Source organism: Rhinichthys klamathensis, unplaced genomic scaffold (assembly GCF_029890125.1).
Source record: "Rhinichthys klamathensis goyatoka isolate OS25496 unplaced genomic scaffold, OSU_Roscu_1.1 h1tg000133l_1, whole genome shotgun sequence".
In the NCBI taxonomy this organism is placed as follows: domain Eukaryota; kingdom Metazoa; phylum Chordata; class Actinopteri; order Cypriniformes; family Leuciscidae; genus Rhinichthys; species Rhinichthys klamathensis.
In genome coordinates, this window is record NW_026606668.1 from 4038000 (window position 1) to 4063796 (window position 25797).

The window sequence follows — 25797 nt, forward strand, 5'->3', positions numbered from 1 at the left end:
TTACACATCAAAATAAATAAATAAATAAATAAATCTGTCAAACGTGTTTACTTGGGCTGTGATATTTTGTTGCTCCATTTCTGGCCCTGTGTCGCTAAGCTCTTGTGGGAAGTTAAAGAGCTTTCTCTCACGCTAAAAAAAATAAATAAATGAAAGGCTTCTTTCTTTTTAAGAAACGCATTTTTTGCTCACTTGTTTGCACCAGCAACTGTGTCATTTTGATGGCATCTTTCGAACAGTCTAAATCTAAATAAAAATTTCTTCTTAGCAATTTTCAAGGTGGACAAAAAAATTACACTGATTGAAAGATTTAAGATTATATAGAGTATTGTTTGGAATGTGTTTTTAATATTGCAATGTCTAAAAAGTCTAAAATAAACAAACATGGAGAAATAGACATCCAATGAAATAGTCATTATATATATATATATATATATATATATATATATATATATATATATAGTACAATTTTGTACACAAAAAGTACAGTGCCTTCCTCGCATGAACATACACATGCCATAGCAAAGCTCTATAATTGCGTCACTTTGTAATCTGGGACTGTTTTGCACTGGGTTGATCATTTTGTGATTATACTGTTGTAGTAATTTAGAACGAATCAATCACCAATGTTGGAAAAATACCAACAACAGCAAATGACAGTCTGCACAGCAATAGAGGAGCTTGATAACTTCAATGGCCCTCTATTTATCATTCTGAGGGTAAAGTATTGTAAATATATATATATATATAAGGAAGGAATACTCAATGTTTTTATCAAACCCTGTATTTCACTGTATTACAATTACTGTATCATAAAATATTCAACAAATTCAACTGTTAATCCAAAACTAAAACTTCAGTGACCACATTGACCATAAAACAAATGGTGAAGGCAATACATTGGCAAAACATTTTTTTCTAATATTGAAGGAATAAATCAAAAAAATATTTTGAAAATCTGTCAGTAAGCAACAGTACCTCAATAATAACATGTAATATTCAAGTAGAGGTAATTCATATCATTATCAAATTAGAAATAGCAAAGCATACTTATGTTAAATTACAATCATTATGCATCAGTGCAGAACTACATTGATAAAACACTCTAAAAATGCTGGGTTGTTTCATGTTTGGGTCAAATATGGACGAACGCAACTGCTGCTTTTAAATTTTTTTATTGAACCAATGGTTGGCTTTGTCCATATTTGATCTAAACATGGGTTGAAACAACCCAGCATTTAGAGTGTACTGATACATTCCTATGTTTGTTTGTGTATTATGTGGATTAGGTGAGAGTGGAAAAAACAACAAAGCAAAGCAAAAAACAAGACAAAACAAAACAAAAATCAAAACAAAGCAAAGCAAAACAAAAATCATAGCAAAGCAAAGCAAAGCAAAACAAATAAAACAAAGCAAACAAAACAAAACAAAACCAAACAAAACAAAACAAAAAACAAAGTGTTTAAAGCAGGGGTAGCCAATCCTTCTTGAAAGTTTCTAGCACCCCTAAAGACGTTGAATACCTGGTTCAGGTGTTTAATTATGGTTGGAAACAGGACGATGGCCTCCAAGGAGCAGGACTGGGCATCCATGCCTTAAATAACCATTGTGAGCAATGGCACAAAAGCCTTGTTTACACTGACAGTGTTTAAATGGCTGGAGATTGCCGAGCCACTGTGCTCAACTTTGTCTCATCACCAACAACAATCGCTGTTACTTGTGTCGTCAGAAATGGCCAATTCCCATTGAAAAAGAACAAAGTAGGGTCACTTTATTGCTGCAAATTGCTGTCAGTGTGAAAAAAACAGCCCTTTACTTCCTGCAGGCTTGCTTTGTCAAGGGATAAATAAGAGGAAAATCAATTTAGTTTTGTTTTCAGCACTCAGAACTCAGAGAAATGAATCCAGATAAGAAACAGTAGTTCAGTGTCTCTCTTAAAAGTCACATCTGACATTCATTATACATTTAAATCCATTTCTGAATTTGTGACCTCTTGGGCTTTGCATTCATTTCCATTTATTCTTTCTTCCCTCCGATTCAAACACACAGCAGGAAGAATTCATCTGAGTGATCAAAGCTCAGTCGGAATCGTACGATTTCTTTTATGTCTTCAGACTCTTACAGTACTTGGTCCCAATGAGCCACTCACTAATGCGGGACATTGGATGTTTCCAAATAATGTATTCAGCATCCTTGCTCGATTTTGTATATACAATTTTACAATTATACTGTAAAACAGAGCTTGGAAAGTAGTTGCTTTCTTATAGCATAAGTCATGATATCAAACGTTATGTTTACTAGTAACAATCACTCTAATGTTTTTTTTTTTAAATGCACTTTTTTAAACTAAATCTGAAGAGACGTTTTATCAAGACAGTGCATTTTACAGAACACAGACACGAGTGTCACTTACAAAACTGTACTAGAGATCAAGGCTACTAATTCTCAGTGACATCTTAGACACATCCGTTTGAATAGTCGACATGGCAACCATGTCATATTCATTCTCCCGTGCTGACACAATCTTGCAGAGTCGGAAAGCCCGAAGGTCACGCTGGAAGTTGCGGTTCAGGAACCCGTAGAACACCGGGTTTATGCAGACTGAGCACATGGCCGTTAGGTGACACAGCGAGAACAGGAGATTGTGGGTACAGTGCATAGCCACTTCATGGTTCCAGTCGATGACGGCATTGAACACGTTCAACGGGAGCCAGCAAACCGCAAATGCCACCACGATGGAAAAGAGCATGATGTTAATCCGTTTTGTCTCACTGCTACGGTATTTGTTTTCACGTATTCTGTCCATCATGTTATTACGCCGCTGCAGACGAGTGTAGATCTGAGTGGAAGAGAAGATAAAAAATATTTTGTTTATATAGGTGTTAACACTTTTGGCCCTGTGGACAGTTAGTAAATTATTTAATTTATCCAACAGCAATATTTTTTCCAACACAGTGTCATTTCCACCACATATTAAACAATGTAGCCTATAGTGTTAAATACCACAAGGCATTGGAAATTATACCTTAAAAATTTTTTTTGGGGGGGGGGGTAAATCAGAGCTATTTTATGCATTATTATTTTATTATTATTATTATTTAAACATGTTTTAAATCATTTTATTGTAGAATTGTATGTATCCTATAAAGATAATAATTAATGTTTGAGTTTCGTAATTCGTAAAAAAAACATTGAAGCAAAAAATGTTGCGTGAAATATTAAAATGGTTCATGTTAATTTGACTCATTGTTTAAATTATCATAATTTGCACCATTTTATGACGAATTCTCAATTTCTGACTGAAATCTGGATCTTGGAAAAGGGTAAAACGTTAGTTTATACATAAAAGGCATTTGACAAGTGACAAAAAAATAATGGTCTAAAGCTTCCAGGGGGTTTTTAAAGTGCCCCATTATGCTTTTTCTGATATTACCTTTCATGTAGTATAGCTGTTTGTGAATGTAAGAGGTCTGCAAAAATTCAAAGATCAAAGTGCATGATAAATGGAGTTATTAGGTGCATCACAATTTGCATAGGCTACGTATGCACTATTCTGTGACGTTTTGTAGTACAAATATTGAAAGTAGTGTGTTCACAGAAAATTCCAAAAATAAAAAGTGCACTTTAAATACCCAGGTGATGCACTTAATTAACTGAAAAAACGAAGCGTGGAATGTTAGACATTTCAATGTAACATTCATGCAATGTTGCAGCTTTACGTATTATCAGACTTCGATGTTGAATGACAAAATAACCTTATCAAATTCATAAACTACACAGTTGAGTACATAGTGCATTAGTACATAGTGTACATTTGGGACACAACTATTGTCTCCCAAAAAAAAGAACTGATTCAGAACTGCCTGAAACGAGTCGTCAATAACTCCAGTCTTATTTCGTGCACGAACCTATGAAGGTTTGTAACAAATTTGCATAATGCCCGCATGTCGTCTTCACTGGCTGCCCACAAACAACATCTACTTTGAACCGCCAGTCAAAACCAATCACAACAGACTGAATCATTTGATTTTGACAAATCAAAGCAGAGTAGGTTCTCTGAAAGGAGGGGTTGAAAGATCCCGAATACTTTAAGCCTCATTCAGCCTGCGTTCAGACTGTTAGTCCAAATCCGTGTGCATATCCGATTGAAATCCGATCAGATTCAGCAAGTATGAACGGCAAAAAATCACATGAAATGCAATTTTTTTAAATCCGTTTCAAGCCACATCCATATGCGGTTTGAAATCCTATTTAAATCACATTTCTGGAAATCTGTTTTTAGTCTGACTGCTCTGATCGTAGTTTATGTGACTTTCTCACGCCACGTAAAACGTAAACGTCAGACGTTGTTATAGGAAACATGCTGAAAGTCACTGCCGAAACAAGGCTGTGTTGTTCCAATCTGCCGGACGAGCAGAAAATAACAATATAAAGGAGACATGTTTGTAAACCGAAAGAGACGACAGCACGGAATAAAGCCACGCATACCTGCCTCCTACGGTTCTGCCGCTGCCTCAGAAGATGCAGTAGACCAGTGAGGCGGCTACACATTGTAATGTCGTCAAATTTAAACAAGACAACTCTATTGCAAACCCCTTCATGTTGCATTGTCATAGAAACCAATGCAGATATTCCAGAAAATGAAAGAGCTGCATGGACACACAAATCGGATCTGAACAGTTGCGATACACAGTGTGAACGTCAATAATTTTAGATTAGTTTCCCAAATCAGATATACACAAATAATCGGATTTGGACTGACAGTGTGAACGTAGCCTCGGACTGTCAGTCCAAGTCAAGTCCAAATTGGAATCTGATTATATTCAGCAAGTGTGAATGGCAAAAAATTACATGAGATGCGATTTTTACAAATCCATTTGAGCTACATTTATATGTGGTTTGAAATCCTGTTCAAATCGCATTTCTGGAAATCCGTTTCAGGTTGACCGTTCTAATCTGATTTTGCGTGGTTTATGTCACTTCCTCACGCCACGTAAAAAGTAAACATGTCTGACGTTGTCATATAAACATGCTGAAAGTCGCTGCAGTGCTGGTCGAGCAGAAAATTACAATACAATAGAGACATGTTGAAGTTCGAGACCGGCGGAGACGACAGCACAGAATAAAGCTGCTCATACCAGCCTCTTACATTTCTGCCACTGCCTCATAACACAGAAGTCCAGCGGGCAGCTACACATTGTCACGTTGTATATAAAACAGCATCTGTATTGCAAACCCCTCCATGTTGCTGTTGTTGTTGTTTTTGGCGTATACCAACGCAATGTCATTGCCAATGCAGATATTCCAGAAAACTAAAGAGTGCCATGGGACACACAAATCGGATCTGAACAGTTGCGATACACAGTGTGGACAGTTAATAATTTAGATCAGATTTCAATTGGACTGACAATGTGGACATAGCCTTCTTGAACCGTTTCAGACACTGTGAGAAAAGAGGTTATGCTGCAATGTATATAATGAGAAAATGAAAGTGCTTTTTGATCTTCGTTGCATGTATGGCCTATTGTAGGAGACCTCCAAAACAAAATGAGGAACTTTTAAATAGCATCATAGGGGCACTTTAATGTGTCTTTATCAAAAAACATGTTTGTACACATCCACATTTAGTATATATTTGAATTAGATTTGCAGTCTAAAATCAACACCCTCCACCAACAACCACGGTACACAACCATATGACATGCTTGCCAGGGCTCATAAACTATAGCTGACCCGAGGGCAAACCATCATTAAGAACACAGTGGGGGAAAAAGCTGCTCTGACATTTCAGATGATGATCTCGGTGTGTGTGTGTGTATGTGAGTGTGTGTGTGTGTGTGTGTGTGTGTGTGTTTTCAGGCTCTATGTCTTTTATATTATTGAATAAACACAAACTGACGGGCAGAATACAAACAGGACCCTCTTTAAGGGCTGCAAACATGACGTTGCAAGCTAAATAATGGTGTTGTCACAGATTAATGTGCCCCAGGAAGCACACTCAACTTCGGCACGTTTGAGCTTCTGCAGGAACCAATGAGGTTCATTCTTGTGTGTTACGCGGCACGTTTGAGCTTCTGCAGGAACCACTGAGGTTTATTCTTGTGTTACGCGGCACGTTTGAGCTTCAGCAGGAACCAATGAGGTTCATTCTTGTGTGTTACGCGGCACGTTTGAGCTTCTGCAGGAACCACTGAGGTCAAAGCTGAAGCTCAAAGCTCAAACGTGCCGCGTAACACACAAGAATGAACCTCAGTGGTTCCTGCAGAAGCTCGAACGTGCCGCGTAACACACAAGAATGTACCTCATTGGTTCCTGCTGAAGCTCAAACGTGCCGCGTAACACACAAGAATGAACCTCATTGGTTCCTGCTGAAGCTCAAACGTGCCGCGTAACACACAAGAATGAACCTCATTGGTTCCTGCTGAAGCTCAAACGTGCCGCGTAACACACAAGAATGAACCTCATTGGTTCCTGCTGAAGCTCAAAGGTGCCGCGTAACACACAAGAATGAACCTCATTGGTTCCTGCTGAAGCTCAAACGTGCCGCGTAACAGACAAGAATGAACCTCATTGGTTCCTGCAGAAGCTCGAACGTGCCGCGTAACAGACAAGAATGAACCTCATTGGTTCCTGCTGAAGCTCAAACGTGCCGCGTAACACACAAGAATGAACCTCATTGGTTCCTGCAGAAGCTCAAACGTGCCGCGTAACACACAAGAATGAACCTCATTGGTTCCTGCAGAAGCTCAAACGTGCCGCGTAACACAAGAATGAACCTCATTGGTTCCTGCTGAAGCTAAAACGTGCCGCGTAACACACAAGAATGAACCTCATTGGTTCCTGCTGAAGCTCAAACGTGCCGCGTAACACACAAGAATGAACCTCATTGGTTCCTGCAGAAGCTCAAACGTGCCGCGTAACACACAAGAATAAACCTCAGTGGTTCCTGCAGAAGCTCAAACGTGCCGCGTAACACACAAGAATGAACCTCAGTGGTTCCTGCAGAAGCTCAAACGTGCCGCATAACACACAAGAATAAACCTCAGTGGTTCCTGCTGAAGCTCAAACGTGCCACGTAACACACAAGAATGAACCTCATTGGTTCCTGCAGAAGCTCAAATGTGCCGCGTAACACAAGAATGAACCTCATTGGTTCCTGCTGAAGCTCAAACGTGCCGCGTAACACAAGAATGAACCTCATTGGTTCCTGCAGAAGCTTGAACGTGCCGCGTAACACACAAGAATGAACCTCATTGGTTCCTGCAGAAGCTCAAACGTGCTGCGTAACACACAAGAATGAACCTCAGTGGTTCCTGCTGAAGCTCAAACGTGCCGCGTAACACAAGAATGAACCTCATTGATTCCTGCAGAAGCTCAAACGTGCTGCGTAACACACAAGAATGAACCTCATTGGTTCCTGCTGAAGCTCAAACGTGCCGCGTAACACACAAGAATGAACCTCATTGGTTCCTGCAGAAGCTCAAACGTGCCGCGTAACACACAAGAATGAACCTCATTGGTTCCTGCAGAAGCTCAAACGTGCTGCGTAACACACAAGAATGAACCTCATTGGTTCCTGCTGAAGCTTGAACGTGCCGCGTAACACACAAGAATGAACCTCATTGGTTCCTGCAGAAGCTCAAACGTGCCGCGTAACACACAAGAATGAACCTCAGTGGTTCCTGCTGAAGCTCAAACGTGCCGCGTAACACAAGAATGAACCTCATTGGTTCCTGCTGAAGCTCAAACGTGCCGCGTAACACAAGAATGAACCTCATTGGTTCCTGCAGAAGCTCAAACGTGCCGCGTAACACACAAGAATGAACCTCATTGGTTCCTGCAGAAGCTCAAACGTGCCGCATAACACACAAGAATGAACCTCAGTGGTTCCTGCTGAAGCTCAAACGTGCCGCGTAACACACAAGAATGAACCTCATTGGTTCCTGCTGAAGCTCAAACGTGCCGCGTAACACAAGAATAAACCTCAGTGGTTCCTGCAGAAGCTCAAACGTGCCGCGTAACACAAGAATGAACCTCATTGGTTTCTGCAGAAGCTTGAACGTGCCGCGTAACACAAGAATGAACCTCATTGGTTCCTGCAGAAGCTCAAACGTGCCGCATAACACACAAGAATGAACCTCATTGGTTCCTGCAGAAGCTCAAATGTGCCGCGTAACACACAAGAATGAACCTCATTGGTTCCTGCAGAAGCTCAAATGTGCCGCGTAACACAAGAATGAACCTCATTGGTTCCTGCTGAAGCTCAAACGTGCCGCGTAACACAAGAATGAACCTCATTGGTTTCTGCAGAAGCTTGAACGTGCCGCGTAACACAAGAATGAACCTCATTGGTTCCTGCAGAAGCTCAAACGTGCCGCATAACACACAAGAATGAACCTCATTGGTTCCTGCAGAAGCTCAAATGTGCCGCGTAACACAAGAATGAACCTCATTGGTTCCTGCTGAAGCTCAAATGTGCCGCGTAACACAAGAATGAACCTCATTGGTTCCTGCTGAAGCTCAAAAATGCCGCGTAACACACAAGAATGAACCTCATTGGTTCCTGCAGAAGCTCAAATGTGTCGCGTAACACACAAGAATGAACCTCATTGGTTCCTGCAGAAGCTCAAACGTGCCGCGTAACACACGAATGAACCTCATTGGTTCCTGCAGAAGCTCAAACGTGCCGCGTAACACAAGAATGAACCTCATTGGTTCCCGCAGAAGCTCAAACGTGCCGCGTAACACACAAGAATGAACCTCATTGGTTCCTGCAGAAGCTCAAACGTGCCGCGTAACACAAGAATGAACCTCAGTGGTTCCTGCAGAAGCTCAAACGTGCCGCGTAACACACGAATGAACCTCATTGGTTCCTGCAGAAGCTCAAACGTGCCGCGTAACACAAGAATGAACCTCAGTGGTTCCTGCAGAAGCTCAAACGTGCCGCGTAACACAAGAATGAACCTTCACGAGTTCACACTTGCCAATGATCAGAGAATAAAAATGGTTATGCGTATTTGGCGTGCTGTCCGGGGGGAGGGCTCCGAGCTCGGAAATTGGGCCCGAACCCAGAGTACTCCCCCGTATCTCTGTTTAGGAAGATAACTAGGCAAGTGTGAGGAGATGGGGTGGTGGAGGGATGCTGAAAACTGTCGAGGAATATGGGTGAGTTGACTGTGTGTATTTATAGGCTTTATTTGTGCTGATTGAGTGGACCAGTTGATTACTGATTGCTGACAGCTGGCTGACTTGATTGTTTGATCATTAGAACGTGTTCCTCCCGAACCTTGTTAATAAAACATCAATCATTGGTTCCTGCTGAAGCTCAAACGTGCCGCGTAACACACAAGAATGAACCTCATTGGTTCCTGCTGAAGCTCAAAAGTGCCGCATAACACACAAGAATGAACCTCATTGGTTCCTGCTGAAGCTCAAACGTGCCGCGTAACACACAAGAATGAACCTCATTGGTTCCTGCTGAAGCTCAAACGTGCCGCGTAACATTCAAGAATGAACCTCATTGGTTCCTGCAGAAGCTTGAACATGCCGCGTAACACAAGAAAGAACCTCATTGGTTCTCGTACATCAAGCATACTTGAGCTTCCGTTTACCATATTTGGGGCTGTATTCACAACCCATCTTAAGGCTAAAAGTAGCTCAACTTCCCAGTTTAGGAGAAACTTTTAGGACTAATTTTAGGACTATAAAATTTTTGCTCTAAGAGTATTTCACAAAGCACATCGGGAAAGGTCCACGAGTAGGAACTCGAACTCGGGACACCCGAGCTGGAAACAAGGCAATCAGCTCAGATGATGGGGTATTATTTCTGTCCATTAAGTTGTATAGTTGTGTTTAAGAATCTAAAAAATGGTCTATAAAATGGTAAAAGGGCAATTATACAAATATCTTTGATATAAAGGATTCATAATATTGTAAGTTTTTAGCTGTAAAAACGTAATAATGTTTACGTTTAAATGTTGCCTAAATATGCATGCATTACCGAGACAAGATGAATGAATTAAACATTAGTTCATTACATGCCAACAGATCAGAGTCTTGCAAACACAACTGACTAAAAAAAACCCACAAAAGACTTTTCCCTCCTTCTTATTTCTAGCTTCCTCCATTTTCATTCTCTCTCTTTATTTGATGAATGGCAACAATGGCACAGAGTCCTGTGACCTGAAATAACTGCATGACACAAAACCCAGAGGCAGAGAGAGAGAGAGAGAGAGAGAGAGAGAGAGAGAGAGAGAGAGAGAGAGAGAGAGAGGATGAAAACACAGATTGAGATGCAAGTGTTTATCTGTAACTTATTATTTACTTCAGCTCACATTTGAAAGCCAGCATTAGCCTGACTGGAATAGTGAATTTGTATACAGTTTGGTATGTTATTTGTAGGTTTGTCTCTATATCCAAATAATTTTCCATGGAAAGCTGGCTTTGTTTAGTGGGCTGATTAAATGTGGTTCTAGGTCAATTGTACTGACAGCTGAACATAAAAAAGTCCCTCAGTCATTAGGATGCATAAAGTAGTTGGCTCATACAGAAAGAGACTGATCTGATGCAATCCGACAGTTGCTGCCCTGATCGGACAGCCAGAATCTTTGTTGGCTTCACATTCTGAAGTATTGGACCGTGGGATGGTTGGATGACAGTAACACCTAAGGATCCATCTGAATATAAATGCTTTAGTCATTTTCTCTGGTAATGATAGACCAAAATATTGGCCAGAGTGATTAATTGGCTGGTATGTGGCCATTTTAAGATTGCCAGTTACTAAAGACAGTGAATAGTGCACTTTTTCAGTTTTTTAAATACTGTGGTGAATTTTAAGTAATATAATGCTAATTAATGTTAATTTAACACTTATTTTATTGTTTTAGTTGCACATCTTATTTTCATCATTAAACTGTACTATTTGTAACTGTTTCTTCAACTTACAGTATAGAATTCTTGAAAATCGTTTACACAGCCTTCATCATTTATAGTTTGCTACTTTTGCATAGAGTATATTGTTTTATCCTTGTCCCTAATGGTTATGTTCTGTTTTGTCTTTTTAAAGTTCCATTTTCACTGTTTGATCTGTTCCTGTTAGCCTGAATTCCTAGTTTCCTCATTTGTTAATTAGTCACACACACCTGTTCTGTTTCATCCTGATTACGTTTCCGCATGTTTATAAGCCCTGTGTTTCCTCTGTACTTCGTCCAGTATTGTTTATGTTAAGTGTAGTTGTTATTCTGATTTACGTGTTCACATTGTTGTTTTTTTAAAAGACTCTTTATTGAACTTTGATTTTGTTTCAGTGTTAGTCTACACGTGACATTCCCCTGGTTTTCACTCTTAAAATAAGAAAATCATTGTATTGTATGGAAATTATTTCTACCAATTACCAAAAATAAATATAAAATAAATAAAAATAAAAATAGAGCTGCCCAAAGTTTGTGGCATCATTTTATCACATCATAAGAGATGAAAGTTATTAAGATGAAATATATGAGACAGACAATGTGTTTAGAAAACAATAAAAAAATTAAGGTAAATATCACATGAATATTGTTTTTGAGAATTTTTCCAATTAAACTTTAACAAATTTTCCAAAATGTGTAAAAATATTATATTTCATTATGCATATTTTATAGATATAAAATTAACCTTTAAATGAGACAAATGACAATAGCAACAACAACAACAAATAAAAATCGAAAAATTTAAATCACCATTTCCATCACATATATATCAAACACACTATATAATTTGAGATGGGGTGGGAATTTTCATACCTTTCTTTAAAAAAATGCACATATGTCCACTGTTGGACATAGTAACTAAACAAATGAAATAAACTAGCAAGAGTGTGATAAGTGGCTTTGTTTTTCTGTGGCGCAGTTTGGTCTAAACCACAAAAAAGCTGAATTTTTCAATGAGGGTGGCAGAGATGGAAAAAACACAAGCGATGAAGAGGGAAAGAGAGAAAGAATGAGACAAATATGGATATGCGTGTATGTGGGTGTATGTGCTGTTCCATTTTTAAACTAACCGCCCGTGGTTAATTGGGTGTAATAGTGACAAGCATCCTTGACAAACGTCGGTCATTTCACTTGAACACCAACAAACGCTCAACAGCACTTGACAATCTGAACACTCATCACAGTGACGGCAGAATGCTCATTCTGTCACCCCACACACACGCATTTTAATTTTTACAACTCTATTAGCATAATAATCTCCATATTAAACCCATTACTGGGAAGCTGGAGGTTGTCACATGAATCTTCCTTTTCATTTATGCCATTCTTTTATACATTATGTTTTGAATCCTTTGTATCGTCGCATACTACTACATACTACTATTTTTGTACCCTTGGCAGGGGAGCGATTATGACTCATTCTTGTGATCTTGGAGGCCTTTTTGCACAGACCCTTTCTTCTCATCTTCTTTCTCACTCTCTCTTACTCATTTATTCTGCCATTCTCTGACCAATCCCACCCTCTCTCCCTTCTCTTTCAAAACCTGAAATACTGGCTTTGTGTTGGCAATGAGCTGATGTGTCACATCATGTTGGCTGTTGGTCATGTTCAGTCAGAACATACACTCTGCTTTACTGAGCTATGTCCAAAGCCACTGGATTCTAGGATAAAAAAAACCTCAGCAAAAATCTTTCGACAATACAGAAGACCAGAACAGACATACCTTCTTTGTGTGTGTGTGTGTGTGTGTGTGTTTGTTTGATTGCATTTCTAAGAATGCTATTGAACTAGTTTTGTGTCTGCACTTGTATCTGGTTTTAAAAAGTCTACATGAATTTTCATTTTACTTCTGTAATGAGGAAAGTTAGTTTAAAAAAAATAATGCCTTACTGTATTGTGTTACTTCCTAAAAAAGTAACTAATTGTTTTACTTAGTTACTTTTTATGGAAAGTAATGCATTACGCTACTTTTGTGTTACTTTTTTTACACCTGGGCTGGGCTTTCTCATTTGTTTTTAAATTTTAACAAAAGTAAGAAAATATCTATTTTTGGCAAATGTAAAGGCCCTTTCACACCGAAAGTGAAATGACAAAGGAGAAGAAAGTTCAACACTCTTACTTCAGCAATAAAAACGAACAAAAAAATGAAACACAAATGTGATGTTTATCTAAAGTCATTTTTGCGTATTGGTAAGGTTGAATTGGATCATCGAATTAGGTCAAGACACTGTTTAATAATAAAGTGAGATTAAATACATAAATTATATTTGTATTATTTAGCATATTTGGTTATTGCAGGATTGCATTTCACTGTTTTTATTCATTTTGAGGAATACTAAATCTGTTTTTGTGCAAGTGACATCATTTTTTTACTTTATTTTTTATTAAACACCATTGACATTACAGAAAATGCAACCCTACGGCATGCACAAGAATACTACATATAACAGACAGATGTACATTAAACAAACACATACTGTAACTAAACAAGATATCACAATAACGTGGCTTCGACACACATAACACAATATAGATCTCAGAAAGGCTAAGGATGATTTGAATGAGGTGGTGTTGGGATGGGGGTGGGGGTGAGGGGTGAGGGGTAGTGAGTATGTGAGGATGTATGTGTGTATGTGTGTGAATATGAATAAAGCTGGCTTGCTGTTGGGCCGGGCGGAGAGAAGCTGGAACACTGACATCATGACATCGTGCAAGTGACATCATGAGTAAACCCAGCAAGCAATTTTGGGTTTATGACCTCTCCAAACACAGCCCTGACGTCTAAAACAAGGCAAAATTTGGGCTGTCAGTGAAAATTTAATAGACGTCTAACCATAGCCCGACTAGTCATCTAGAACATGAACATGTCAAAGAAACCAAACACCTTGTAATAACTGTTGACTTTGCATAGATGATGGAATATCATACATCCCGGCAAATATCATACATTTAGGCAAATACGACATGTAACCAAATTCAAGGTTATTTTGGCTAGAAGTGGGTTACTCATAGCCGGACTATATTGGGTCTAGTTAACCTAGATGGTGAAATGACGGCTATTGCTTGCTGGGAATCAGTGTTGGGAAAGGTCACTTTCTACATGAACTAGTTCAAAGTTCAGTTCACAAATTTTAAAGTGAACTATCTCAGTTCATAGTTCATACTTTGACAATTTTGAACTAAGTTCACGGTTCCAAAAAATGAACTAGTTCATAGTTCTTTTTTTCCATATGTTGCTGTGAGCTATTTTTAAAAAAAATTTATTGCCACAACCCATATACAACCACATATACAACCACAGACAGCAATTATTTTATCGGCGGGCAAAGTTTGCAAAGTTTGCACAGAAATGTAAGATTTTTTCCATCCTCACCGACCTTGTCTTAAAACTGATCATAGGCTACGAATACGATACGACGCCTCCTCGATGCTTTGTCGACTATATGCTGCTTTTTGTTTTGATGGCGCATGCAGCGGCCGCTGTGCAACACTGGTGGTTGGTGTTGCCAGATTGGGTGTTTTTTTCGCTACATTTTAAGGCCTGTTTACGTGTGTTTTAGCCGGGTTTTCGCCTGGAAGGCTCTATTGAAATCTGGCACAAGTAACACGAGTTACATAATTAGATTACTTTTTTTCAGGTAAAACGTAATGTAATGCATTCAATTTACAACAAGTATTGATTAATGAGCAGTATTTCAGAGGTAAACATTGTTAATTTTATTCATTTGGGATTTGACAGGATGATGAAAAGAGGTGTGATAACAGAATAGTCAGACCGAACGTGAATTTGCTTAAATGTACTTAAAGGTACAATATGTAGGAATTTTTCGCCACAAGAGGGCGCAGTTACCAACAATAACAAAGGCGAAGCTTGGTGACGCTATGAGGGAGAGTTGAACGATGGGAGATGTCGTTTTCACCATCCAGAGATGTTATGGAATTAATGAATCATGATCACGGATGAGGTAATTTATTTGTTTTTGTATTACCTGTACGTCTGATCCCAATATTTTATGTCACCATAATGAATTAACAGCAAGGAATGCGAAATGTTATGCTTTATTATCCTGTTACGGGTATTTGTCAAATGATTTGTTGGGTTAATGCTGCGCAGTTTTACGTGTTTATCGTTAATGCCGTGTTGTTTTACGTGTTCAAACCAATCGTACTCAAAGTAAATTTGAACGAACATTTGCAAGTAATGGCTAAATATTGTTTAACAACACATATCCGATTGTATTTAATTGCACTGCCATAATCTCGGTCAAAACACAAGTGATAAAAAGCATTACCAAAATACAAAGCGCAATATAACTGTGAATTTTCATCAGCATAACGATCACTTGATAGTTTTTGAGGTGAATCAACATATGCATAATGATTGATCTGTCACGTCATAAAGGCCTATGTATCTCATTGTTTATAAGTGATATTATTGACAGTTGCATGTGTTGCAAGGAAACACAGATGCATCCTTTTGTTTTATGTACATTTGCTCACCTGTCTAATAAAGTATATGCAAGAGCGGTGTTGCTCCTCCAAGTTAGTCGCGGACGTGGAGCTCTCGGCATCTCGAAAACGCCACGCCGATTTTGATCCTCATTTTAGTTCTCCTTTTTTTTTGTCCCAAAGTCTGCTTGCCATAGTCCATAATGATTGAACGAAACAAGAACAGCGTGCAGCTAAACGTTACGCAGTATGCAGTTGTCCGCGTCTGTCGCCATGGTTACGTCATGGCTATGGCAGTACGAGCGGAAACCGAGGAAAGCGCGGATATTGCGTCATTGACAGGCGACATTTTTTTCCGAGACGGCCACTTATTTAAAATGGGAATTTCTCTGAAATAAAAAATCTTTGGAGACTTTTGGGATATTGTAAGTACACAACTGCAGGAAACATTTCACACTGTCCAAGTGATTTTTGGATATTTTATTACAAAATTCCTACATATTGTACCTTTTTTTTTTTTTTTTACCCTCTTCGGAGGGCAACTTTATTTTTTTATTTTTTTATTTTTGTTTTAAAACATTAGACTGGTAACTGATAACGAGTTTGTGCTGAGTGCAGGCCACTGAGCTGGTCTACAGACTGGTAACGGGAATGTGCTGATAGCAAACTGCTGGGCTGGGACACAGACTGAGAGCTAGTTTATGCTGACTGCAGGCCACTAGGATGGTCCACAGACTAGTAGCCAGTTTGTGCTACACGCAGACCACTGAGATCTAGTCCACAAACTGTGAGCTGGCTTAAGCTGGTTGTTGAATGCCAGACTGGTCCACAGTTTGTAAGCTGGCTTGGGCTAGTTTTTGGATGCCGGACTGGACCGCAGATTATGAGCTGACTTACATATTGTACCTTTACTGTAAGTGACATCAGTGAGAAAGATATTTAATTTTGAATAAATATTGATTAAATTTAAGACAACCACATTTCTCTTTGGAATGATACACACTAAAGAATAGTTTACAACAAGACCATGAATGTGTATAGTACATAGGTCAATTTTGATTTCTAGTTGACTTTTAAGACCGTCCTCAACTCTGTGTTGAGTCTCACAAAGCAGATCATTAGTTTCGATGGCTTTAAAATATTATCAAATAATGGAGCTTCAACTGAAATATTCACAGCAAGGTGCTAAAACAGAGTAAAAGATCACACACTTAGTTCAATTTCAATGCATCGTTCGCATCACCATTCACCAGTCACTAGGTCAAACACTGACTGACTTAATTGCTCTTTTTGCTCATTGCTCAAGGCTTTATAATGTTTCTTGTTACTGGAATGTATAACACATCATTTACCATGGCCGAAATTTACTGTGCAAAAGGATGCCTGGGAGTCAGGGAAATAAAAAGGGAGATAAAAAATAGTTTTTCAAAATGTATTTTAGGACTGTCAAAATTAATTTAAGATATCAATTAAATATCCTTAACACTACATTTTTTAAAACATTTAACACACTTTTTGAAATCATAAAATGAATCATGCTTATTTTATTGTATTGACAACTCTTGTTTCTAACAGTAAGAATAAACCAATCTTTTTATTTTATTTTAAAGGTTTATACATCTAACATTATTGTAATAGTAGAAAAAAAAGCTGTCAACTTAAAACAAAATAAATATTTTACAGTTAATTAGCTTTATTAAAATATCAATATAAAAGCCAGTTATTTAATAAAAAAAAACATGTTGCCTTAGTAATACCCTCACAAAGGAAGGTGTAGACCACACGTTAATGACAATTCTAAATACATTTTTACACATTATACACATCTGAATTATGCACATTAGTATAAAATTGATATTTTATTGATATTTTGATTAATTGATATTTTATTTTATAGGTATTTTATCACTTTTCTTAGTTTATCACCTTACCTATTTTGCCTTTTATGCCTCTTCTAATGGATAACGACTATTAAATTGAAATCTATGACGTATGCCAGCTTAACATTTACAAATAAGTACTTAGATAAGCCTGAATAAATGTCATACTGCAAAGCTCTCAGTGACATCTCACTGACCCCTAAGCTCACTGGTCAGACAAAAGCTGAACTCCCCAGTAACAAGAAAAGAGCAACATGTACAGTACATCAGCTTGAATATCCTAGTTTTTTCCACAAGAGATGTGTACGGTGTGATACACCAGTCAGGATGTTGTAGGAGGGATTTGTTCTGTTCTGTTCAGACTAATATGGGAATATAGAATAAATTGGGCTCTCCACAGCCCACGGAGACTCCTGACAGAATTAAACATTCCTGCAGCACCCCTAAAATGATTATTTAGTGTTACATTATGTGTTGACATTCTAACCCCATGTTTATTTTAGAGGAAGATAAAGTTTTTTTAAGAAATGTAACATCGATCTTTTCCATAAAACAACCTTTCATAGTGACCACAGAATTTAAGCTCCAAAAGAGACAAAAAAAGTTGGTCTTTTAAATTGGTCTGCATGATTCATGCACTATATATTCTGATAGCTTTTTGTGAGAAACAGGCCGAAATGTCTGTAAATTATTCCCTGATAATCTTGCTCACGGAAGGAGCTCTCAAATAAAATATTTTGGCTATGATGACGTCTAGGGTTTTACATCACTGGTTAAGAGACACTCAAGGACTAATGGCGTCTAATGCTACTAACGGCCAACATGCGTCATGTGTGGCATATCCAAATAGTGAATTCGATCAGTGAATAATTACTTCAGCACAAGGTCAATATAAACTTATATTAAAATCACTGTATGGAAAAGATACTATTATGTTCTGTACAAAAATAGCAAATGAGTTTGTAACAACCTGATAGTGACAATGTTTCTAAAATTTCATTACATCTGAAATATTCTCTGTTTAACTCAAATATTTCTTGTATTGTACTCAAATATTTAAAAAAAAACTTTTGGTTACCAACATTCTTCAAAATATTTTCTTTTGTGTTCCGTAGAAGAAAGAAATGCATACAGGTTTGCAACAACATCAGAGGAATATCCATTTAACCTGCTAAGTATTAGATGTGAACTTAAATTAATAGTTCAACTTAATTAGGAATGCAGACATAAGGTTGGTCTCTTTTTAAAAAAGACAGTCAGCAGACTATTGCAGAAGTGAAACACTTCAAAAAATTTAAGTGTAAAAAGTTATAGAGGATTACATTTAACGTAAAGTAAAAACAACTAAACTTTTTTGATTTTATACAAAATATATAATAATAATAATAATACACTTTATTTTCTATAGCGCCTTTAAAAGTAGCATCTCAAAGCGCTTCACAAGAATAGAAACATGATAAAACATACAATTATACAAAAAATGCATTAATGACAGAAAAAAAGAAAATACCAAATAAAAGCATATATTATGAAATGTTCGATTAATAATAATAATAATAATAATATGGCAATTACGAACAATTATGTAAAAGCTACCCTAAACAAATACGTTTTAAGCGATTATTTAAAAACACTAAGGGATTCAGCTTGCCTAATCTCAGCAGGCAGGGAATTCCAAAGTTTCGGAGCATTCGAAGAAAAAGCCCTATCTCCCATGGATTTTAAACGAGTAAGAGGAACAATTAAAAGGCCAGCTTCCGAGGAGCGGAGATCACGTGCTGGAGTGTAAGGGGTTAAAAGGTCAGAGAGATAATGAGGTGCCAGTCCATGCAAAGACTTATAGGTAAGCATAATGATTTCAAAATCAACACTGAATCTGACAGGGAGCCAGTGTAAAGATATGGGATGATTATAGTATCAAAATGATTAACACGTGCAAGCACACTTATCAATGAACTTGGTACATGTTGCAGAAATGTTTTATCCATGCCTTTCAACTTGCGTGTGCAAAATTCAAAATTGAATGAATGTGAAGCAATTTGTACAAATAGAGACATTTTTGTGAATACAAATGTTTTCCTTTGTATTAGTGTATCATAATTTGCACATGCAACACAGAAGACGTGCATGTGTGGATCAGGTGACGCGCGTGCATTCATTGACTCGTTTCTGAGTCGATCCTATTTGATTCATTTGGATTTTGAGACTTTCATTTCGCGGGTTTCGCCTTGCACGATCCACACACAGCTGTCTGAGAAAAGCTGCTACCACTAGATGGCAGTATTCTGCTAAAACAGACAACGGCAGCATAATCAAGCGTTCTTCCGCATTTAAGACGCTTAATGAGAGTGATATTGAAGCACCAAATTTAGTACACAATAATATAGGCCTACCCTATTAATAAAGCATACTTTATAGAGGCAAACATTACGTCAGATTATGAACAACACCCATAGAAAACCATTATAAAACGCTTAACGTGCAATCGCGCGTTGCATGTTCAGTATAAGGTGTATTGGCTACTGAGTTTAAATATCACCGTCTTACTGCATTGACGTTAAGCTTTTTCTTTATAATATGCTCTTTGGGAGGAAAACTATATAGCCTACAGACAAGAGACTACATGAACGCAATGTACGGCGTTTCAAGTTAATAACATTTTCCTTCCCGAGCCTGTTAAAAAGAAAAAGCTTAACATGAAATAAAAATTCTGCAGTTGCGTTTAACTTTGCATGTGAATGGGAGAGCAACCGGTCCGAGAGTGCAGTGAAGTTTGATATTCGCCTCATTTTATAAAGGGACCATCTGCAAACTCCACTCACAGTCAAAAAAATATAAACGTCCAGTCATTCATTCAAATGAACATATTTCCAAGGTTATATTATAACCTTGGAAGTCTAGTGGGCAGACTGACTTAGCCTACTGTTACTGTACTATGTCCAGCCAATATCTCGATTGAACAGTAGCCTACAATTTTTTAATTTACTGTAAATTGTTTTTCTATTCATGTTCCAAAGGTTGTAGTACGTTCCTAGTGACAAGTCAGGTGAAATTTTACATTATTCACTTGTAGTAAGTCACCAAAAACCCGTTTGGTTAATTACAGTCATTTTTTTTATAAAATAATAATTGTTTACTAAATAGGCTACATGAAGGGAGTTATTGGGGCAATTTCACCTGTAGTAAGCCAGTCTAGTCACTGAACATACTACAACCATTTTGAACATGAAAAAACCCTTTTGGTGAATTACAGTATTTTTCTGCAGAATACAGGCTACATGAAGGGAAGTATTGTCCAAATTTTACTTGTAAGTCAGTCTTACAGAAACCTTCTACGAGCTTTGGAATTTGAAAATGTCTGTTATTAAATTTAAAAAGTAATTTGAATTAAAACAAATTATACGTTTTAACCACTGATCTATATAGAATGACATTATAGATCAGTGGTTTTAACGCAGTTAGTGGAATTGGCAGACGTTCCCTTGTGCATCATGAGCTGTGGTTAGCGCGTCAAAGCATTCTCGTGTAGAAATATGCAGCTACAGGCCCGCTACGCCAGTTGATTTTCAATTAATATTTCATGTCGATATACAATGGTTGCATATTGTTAAAACTCATCGTGCTATAGTAAGACTATAGCCTATGGCTTAAGGGTCAAGGGAAAACAAATGTAGCCTACTGCGAAAATCGTCTTTAATATTTAAAAACAGACATTTTCAAATTCCTGCTTGTATACTATGTACACAATGTGTAGTCAGATAAAAATAAGCATATAATATGAACGCAACTGCGAAATTTCACCTTTTTTTAACAGGAAGGAAAATTGTATTAACTTGAAACGCCGTGCGTTGCGTTCATGTAGTCTCTTGTCTGTAGGCTATATAGTTTTCCTCCCATAGAGCATATTATAAAGAAAAAGCTTAACGTCAATGCAGTAAGACGGTGATATTTAAACTCAGTAGCCAATACACCTTATACTGAACATGCAACGCGCGATTGCACGTTAAGCGTTTTATAATGGTTTTCTATGGGTGTTGTTCATAATCTGACGTAATGTTTGCCTCTATAAAGTATGCTTTATTAATAGGGTAGGCCTATATTATTGTGTACTAAATTTGGTGCTTCAATATCACTCTCATTAAGCGTCTTAAATGCGGAAGAACGCTTGATTATGCTGCCGTTGTCTGTTTTAGCAGAATACTGCCATCTAGTGGTAGCAGCTTTTCTCAGACAGCTGTGTGTGGATCGTGCAAACGCTTTTGAAACGCCGGCCAGCAAAGCATTGCAGTAATCAATGCGGGAAAATACAAAGATGTAACTTTTCAGCCACAGGGAGTGACGACATGGGACGCAATCTGGCTATATTTTTTAGATGAAAAAATGATGTCTTGACAGTGCTCTGAACATGAGGAACAAATGTTAAATTAGTATCAAATATCACCCCCAAATTTTTTTTATTTTGTTTGAAATTGAAGTGTAGAACCATCTACACACCTAGCTGGTGTGGTGAACCAATGAGCATTACCTCCGTCTTGTCACTGTATCATTTACAAAATGATTTGGACTCTAAAAATTGCTAGAAAATCAAATCCACATATCTAACATAACCAAGTTGTGTTCCAAATTTTAAATTGATATTACAAAATTTGAGCCTGCTAAAAGGTTTTAAAGTACCATTTCCATGGTAAATATGTGACGGGGAAAAAAGGTAATAGAAAGTTCAAAAAACAGCTTTTATTTTTTATAACAATGTAAAAGTCTTTATTGTCACTTTTGATCAATTGAATGCATCCTTGTAAATTCATTATATATATAAGTCTATAATATCTAGACCACTGTTTCTCAAAAGTGGGTCGCGTCAAAGTGTGCAGTCAAAGAAACGCCGATTCTATGTGTTTCTGATGCAAGACTTTTATGTGACGACCAATTTGTACGTATTTTACGAGGTGGCTAATTCGTCCTCACTCGTACGAATTCGTACGATTTGTCTAAACCCCAGTGACGGGAAGGTTTAGGAGTGGGTTCAGGGGTAGGTCATTCGTACGATCATACAAATTGGGCAACTTGTAAAATATGTACGATTTAGCAAAAATCGTACGAATTCACTCATGCGAATTTGTACGAATTAGCCACCTCGTAAAATACGTACAAATTGCCGTGAGATCAGGTTGGTCAGATGCAGTTTAAGTAAAGAGTGCCTGAGAAAAACGTGTAGTCCTGATTCAGTATCTGCGGTCAGATGTCAGTGTCATTATTCTAACGTTATTTTCGTAACTTAAATACGAAATAAAAAGTCTCTCACCTAAAAAAAAAAACCCAAACTTTCCTGTCCTGTCAGCCATTATACTGTGCACGAAGCGTGCACACGGCGCGCTGTATATCAGTACATTATAAATAAAGTGCAAAAGAAATTATGAGCATGCAACGTCAATTATTTATGTTGTCAATTAGTAAGTCATGAAATGTACTTTGTGTGTTAGCTGGGAAGGATTTGCATGCAGGTATGATGTTCATTTTATTCATCAGGAGCAGTATTTATACATATGTATTTTTTTTTTTTTTTTTTGGAATTGGGTCAAATTCCTAAAAAAAATAAAATGGTTCGCAGCTAGATAATGACCATTGCAACCCCATGGCCAAACCAGTTGAAAACCTTCTTACTCGTCATTCTGTTCTTACCTTCAGGTAACAGATGAAGATGAAGGTGAGAGGAGTGATGTACTGCAGCACCAGCATGCCAGTGGTGTAGGTGAGCTTGATTTCTCTGGAGGGCCACTCTTCCACACACACCACCTTTCCCCTGTACTGCTCCTGAAACACTGAGGGCAGCTGCTTCAGCGGGGCGTCTGTCACCCTGGAAAACAACAGAAATGGTGTGGCAGTGAGGACGGCCAGGGCCCAGGTGAGGCTGATGCCCAGACAGGCATGGTTCAAGCTGGGCCTCCATCCCCGAGGGTGCAGGATGAGTTGGTGCCTCTCAATGGCAATCAGAACCAAGGAGAAGATGGACACCGAGACGGAGCAGCACTGGACCAGGCTGTTGAGTTTACACATGACCGCTCCAAACACCCAGTGGTCCATGAAGGTGTAGATGAAGGTAAACGGCAGACACACTAGGGACATCAGCAGGTCCGAAACGGAGAGGTTTGCGATTAAGACGTTTGTGACGTTGTGAAGTTCCCGTTGCCTTGCAATGACGAGGATGAGAGCCAGGTTGCCCACAACACCCAACAGTACCACAGCACTGTAGGCAATAGCCATGATAACAAACAAAGAGTGGCTGCCATAGCACTCATCATCGCCATATGAAATTGCGGAGAGGTTAGCGAAAGAGCAATTGGATAGGCCAAAGGAACAGTTCAGAGCAGTGACTGGTGGAATTGGTGGAGACAGGGCGGAGTCTGGCATTGTTCCGCCTCCTCAGCAGTTATTTGGTGTTGGTTTAAATCAGGTGATTTTAGACTCGTTTCCTCCAGGTAACAACCTTTCCAGGACCATGTTTTCGTAATTCTGACAACATACTGTGGGGACATAAAAAAAACATCTAAATCAATACTTACAAAAGACAAGATGTCTCTACTGTCATGTTTGATTACAGACCGATCCGGTTATAAAAATCAATACATTTTCTCTTCAGTTTTATTTAATAAAGAGTTATTTTAATCTTCTTGCATCACCTTTGTTATTGACCTCATTTCTAAGAATGATGTTACACTTTTAAAGGGCAAGTCCCTCTAATGCACATTAAATTGGGCAATAATTATGAATCATCAAAAAGCATTTCTCAGGCGATGTATTAATATTAAAATATAATAATAATGCTTCCCATTTCTAAAAAGCTATAATTAAGCCTGCGTTGGTGTGCATGGAATTGAAAAGTTAATTAAGATTTTGGCATTTGATTCATTTTATTTGTATATTTAAAATTAAGCCATCAAATACTCCTGGCTGAGCTACTGGTAATAATGTGAATAAAGCAATTTAATTTTGGCGCATTGCCTAAAGACAAGTGCGCGCGCACACACACACACACACACACACACACACACACACACACACACACACACACACACACACACACACAGTCTAGGCATTGTTTTCATAGTAAGATAATGATATATTCTATCCCCTAAATCCTTTCTACATGTTTACATATTCGTTAAGACATTATTTAGTGTGTTGATTAAGCCATCTGCAATCTGACCCACATATTTCTATTTTCTTCTTTAATATACAACATGAACGCATAGACATCATAAAAATGTCATAATTATTATTAATTTTACTTCCAGACATAAGCACAGACAAAGTCCAGACATAAACTCTATGAATGACTTTCACTGGTCTATATATCAGAGTCTGAAGCAGGTTGTCAAGGTAACAGAGGTGACAAAGCCTCCTGTTTTTAGGTCTCTAGTTCTTTCATCTTTAGCTCCCTCTTCTTCTGTCTCTTTCGGCAGCCAATTTCAACGCTCTCATTTCAGCATGTTCAGTTATTGTTAATAAATTGAATATGTATTTGAACAACAGAAACACTACAGGAAGCCCAGCCGTGAATCTCTGACTAACCTTTCTTATTCATAGCAGGCCAATTCGCTTACAGTACAATAGTCTCCTGCACATGAACTGCAATGGGATGTGTAGACGGAGAATAATCCCAATAGACTGAAGCTAAATGGCAGGCCATTCACATGCTCTGTGCAGAGTATTCCCTTGACAGTACTGTTCTACAAAGTGACCTTAAGAGTAGAGTGGGTTACAAAGGGATTATGCAAGCATTTGAAACAGCCACTTAAATGTCAAGATGGAGAAAGAGTCATTCATTTGTCTTTGCATGCCTGTGAAGGGAAAAACTAATTAGGTGTGCAGAGTATTAAAAATGTATTCCAGTGACGTTAAATTAGATACTCAGCTACTGAGAAATTGTTCAAAATCACAATGTCACTTAGCACCCAAGAAATTTGCAAAGGTAGTTAACAGTTATCATAAGAATATTTTACTGTCATGGACAACATATGGCAAATGCTATGACAAATATTACACCTTATTGTTTAATGTTCCAGCGGAGCCTCATTAATACATAAACTGTGTGAATAATAGCCTCTTATCGCACTGACATTTATCTTTAATCATTTAACAGACTCTTTTATTCAATGCAACTTACAAATGAGGAGCGATTCATCCTAAGGACGTGGTAACATCAAAAGTGCTGCAATCCGTTTCAAGATTGTTCTGAGAACTAGACACTAGAACAGAGATAAAAGCGAGAAGTGGTGAAACTACTTCTGCATTTGCAGGTTTGAGTCGAGTGCTCACGGAAGAGATGTCTTTAGATGTTTTGTGAAAGTTGAAAGACACTTGGCTGTTCGGGTATCTCAGATATTTGATGCATGCATAAAGCATATCTGGGTTATGTTTGCTTCAATAGAATAGAGAATTCACTGAATGACAATGTGACAGGTCTGTTTATCTTTTGAAATAATCTGTTAAAAACCAT

At 38.0% G+C, this 25797-nt stretch overlaps 1 protein-coding gene across 1 annotated transcript in view; it reads right to left on the reverse strand.

Moving 5' to 3' along the window:
- Positions 1–1716: 1716 nt before the first annotated feature.
- The window catches only part of npy1r (neuropeptide Y receptor Y1), a 30081-nt gene continuing 6000 nt past the window's right edge, over positions 1717–25797 (reverse strand). Inside the window, exons 2-3 of the mRNA XM_056256910.1 lie at positions 22980–23821; positions 1717–2839 (exon numbers count right to left, since the gene is read on the reverse strand). Coding sequence (XP_056112885.1) covers positions 2423–2839; positions 22980–23708 — 1146 coding nt within the window. The 5' untranslated portion in view covers positions 23709–23821 and the 3' untranslated portion in view covers positions 1717–2422. The remainder of the gene's footprint in view (positions 2840–22979; positions 23822–25797) is intronic.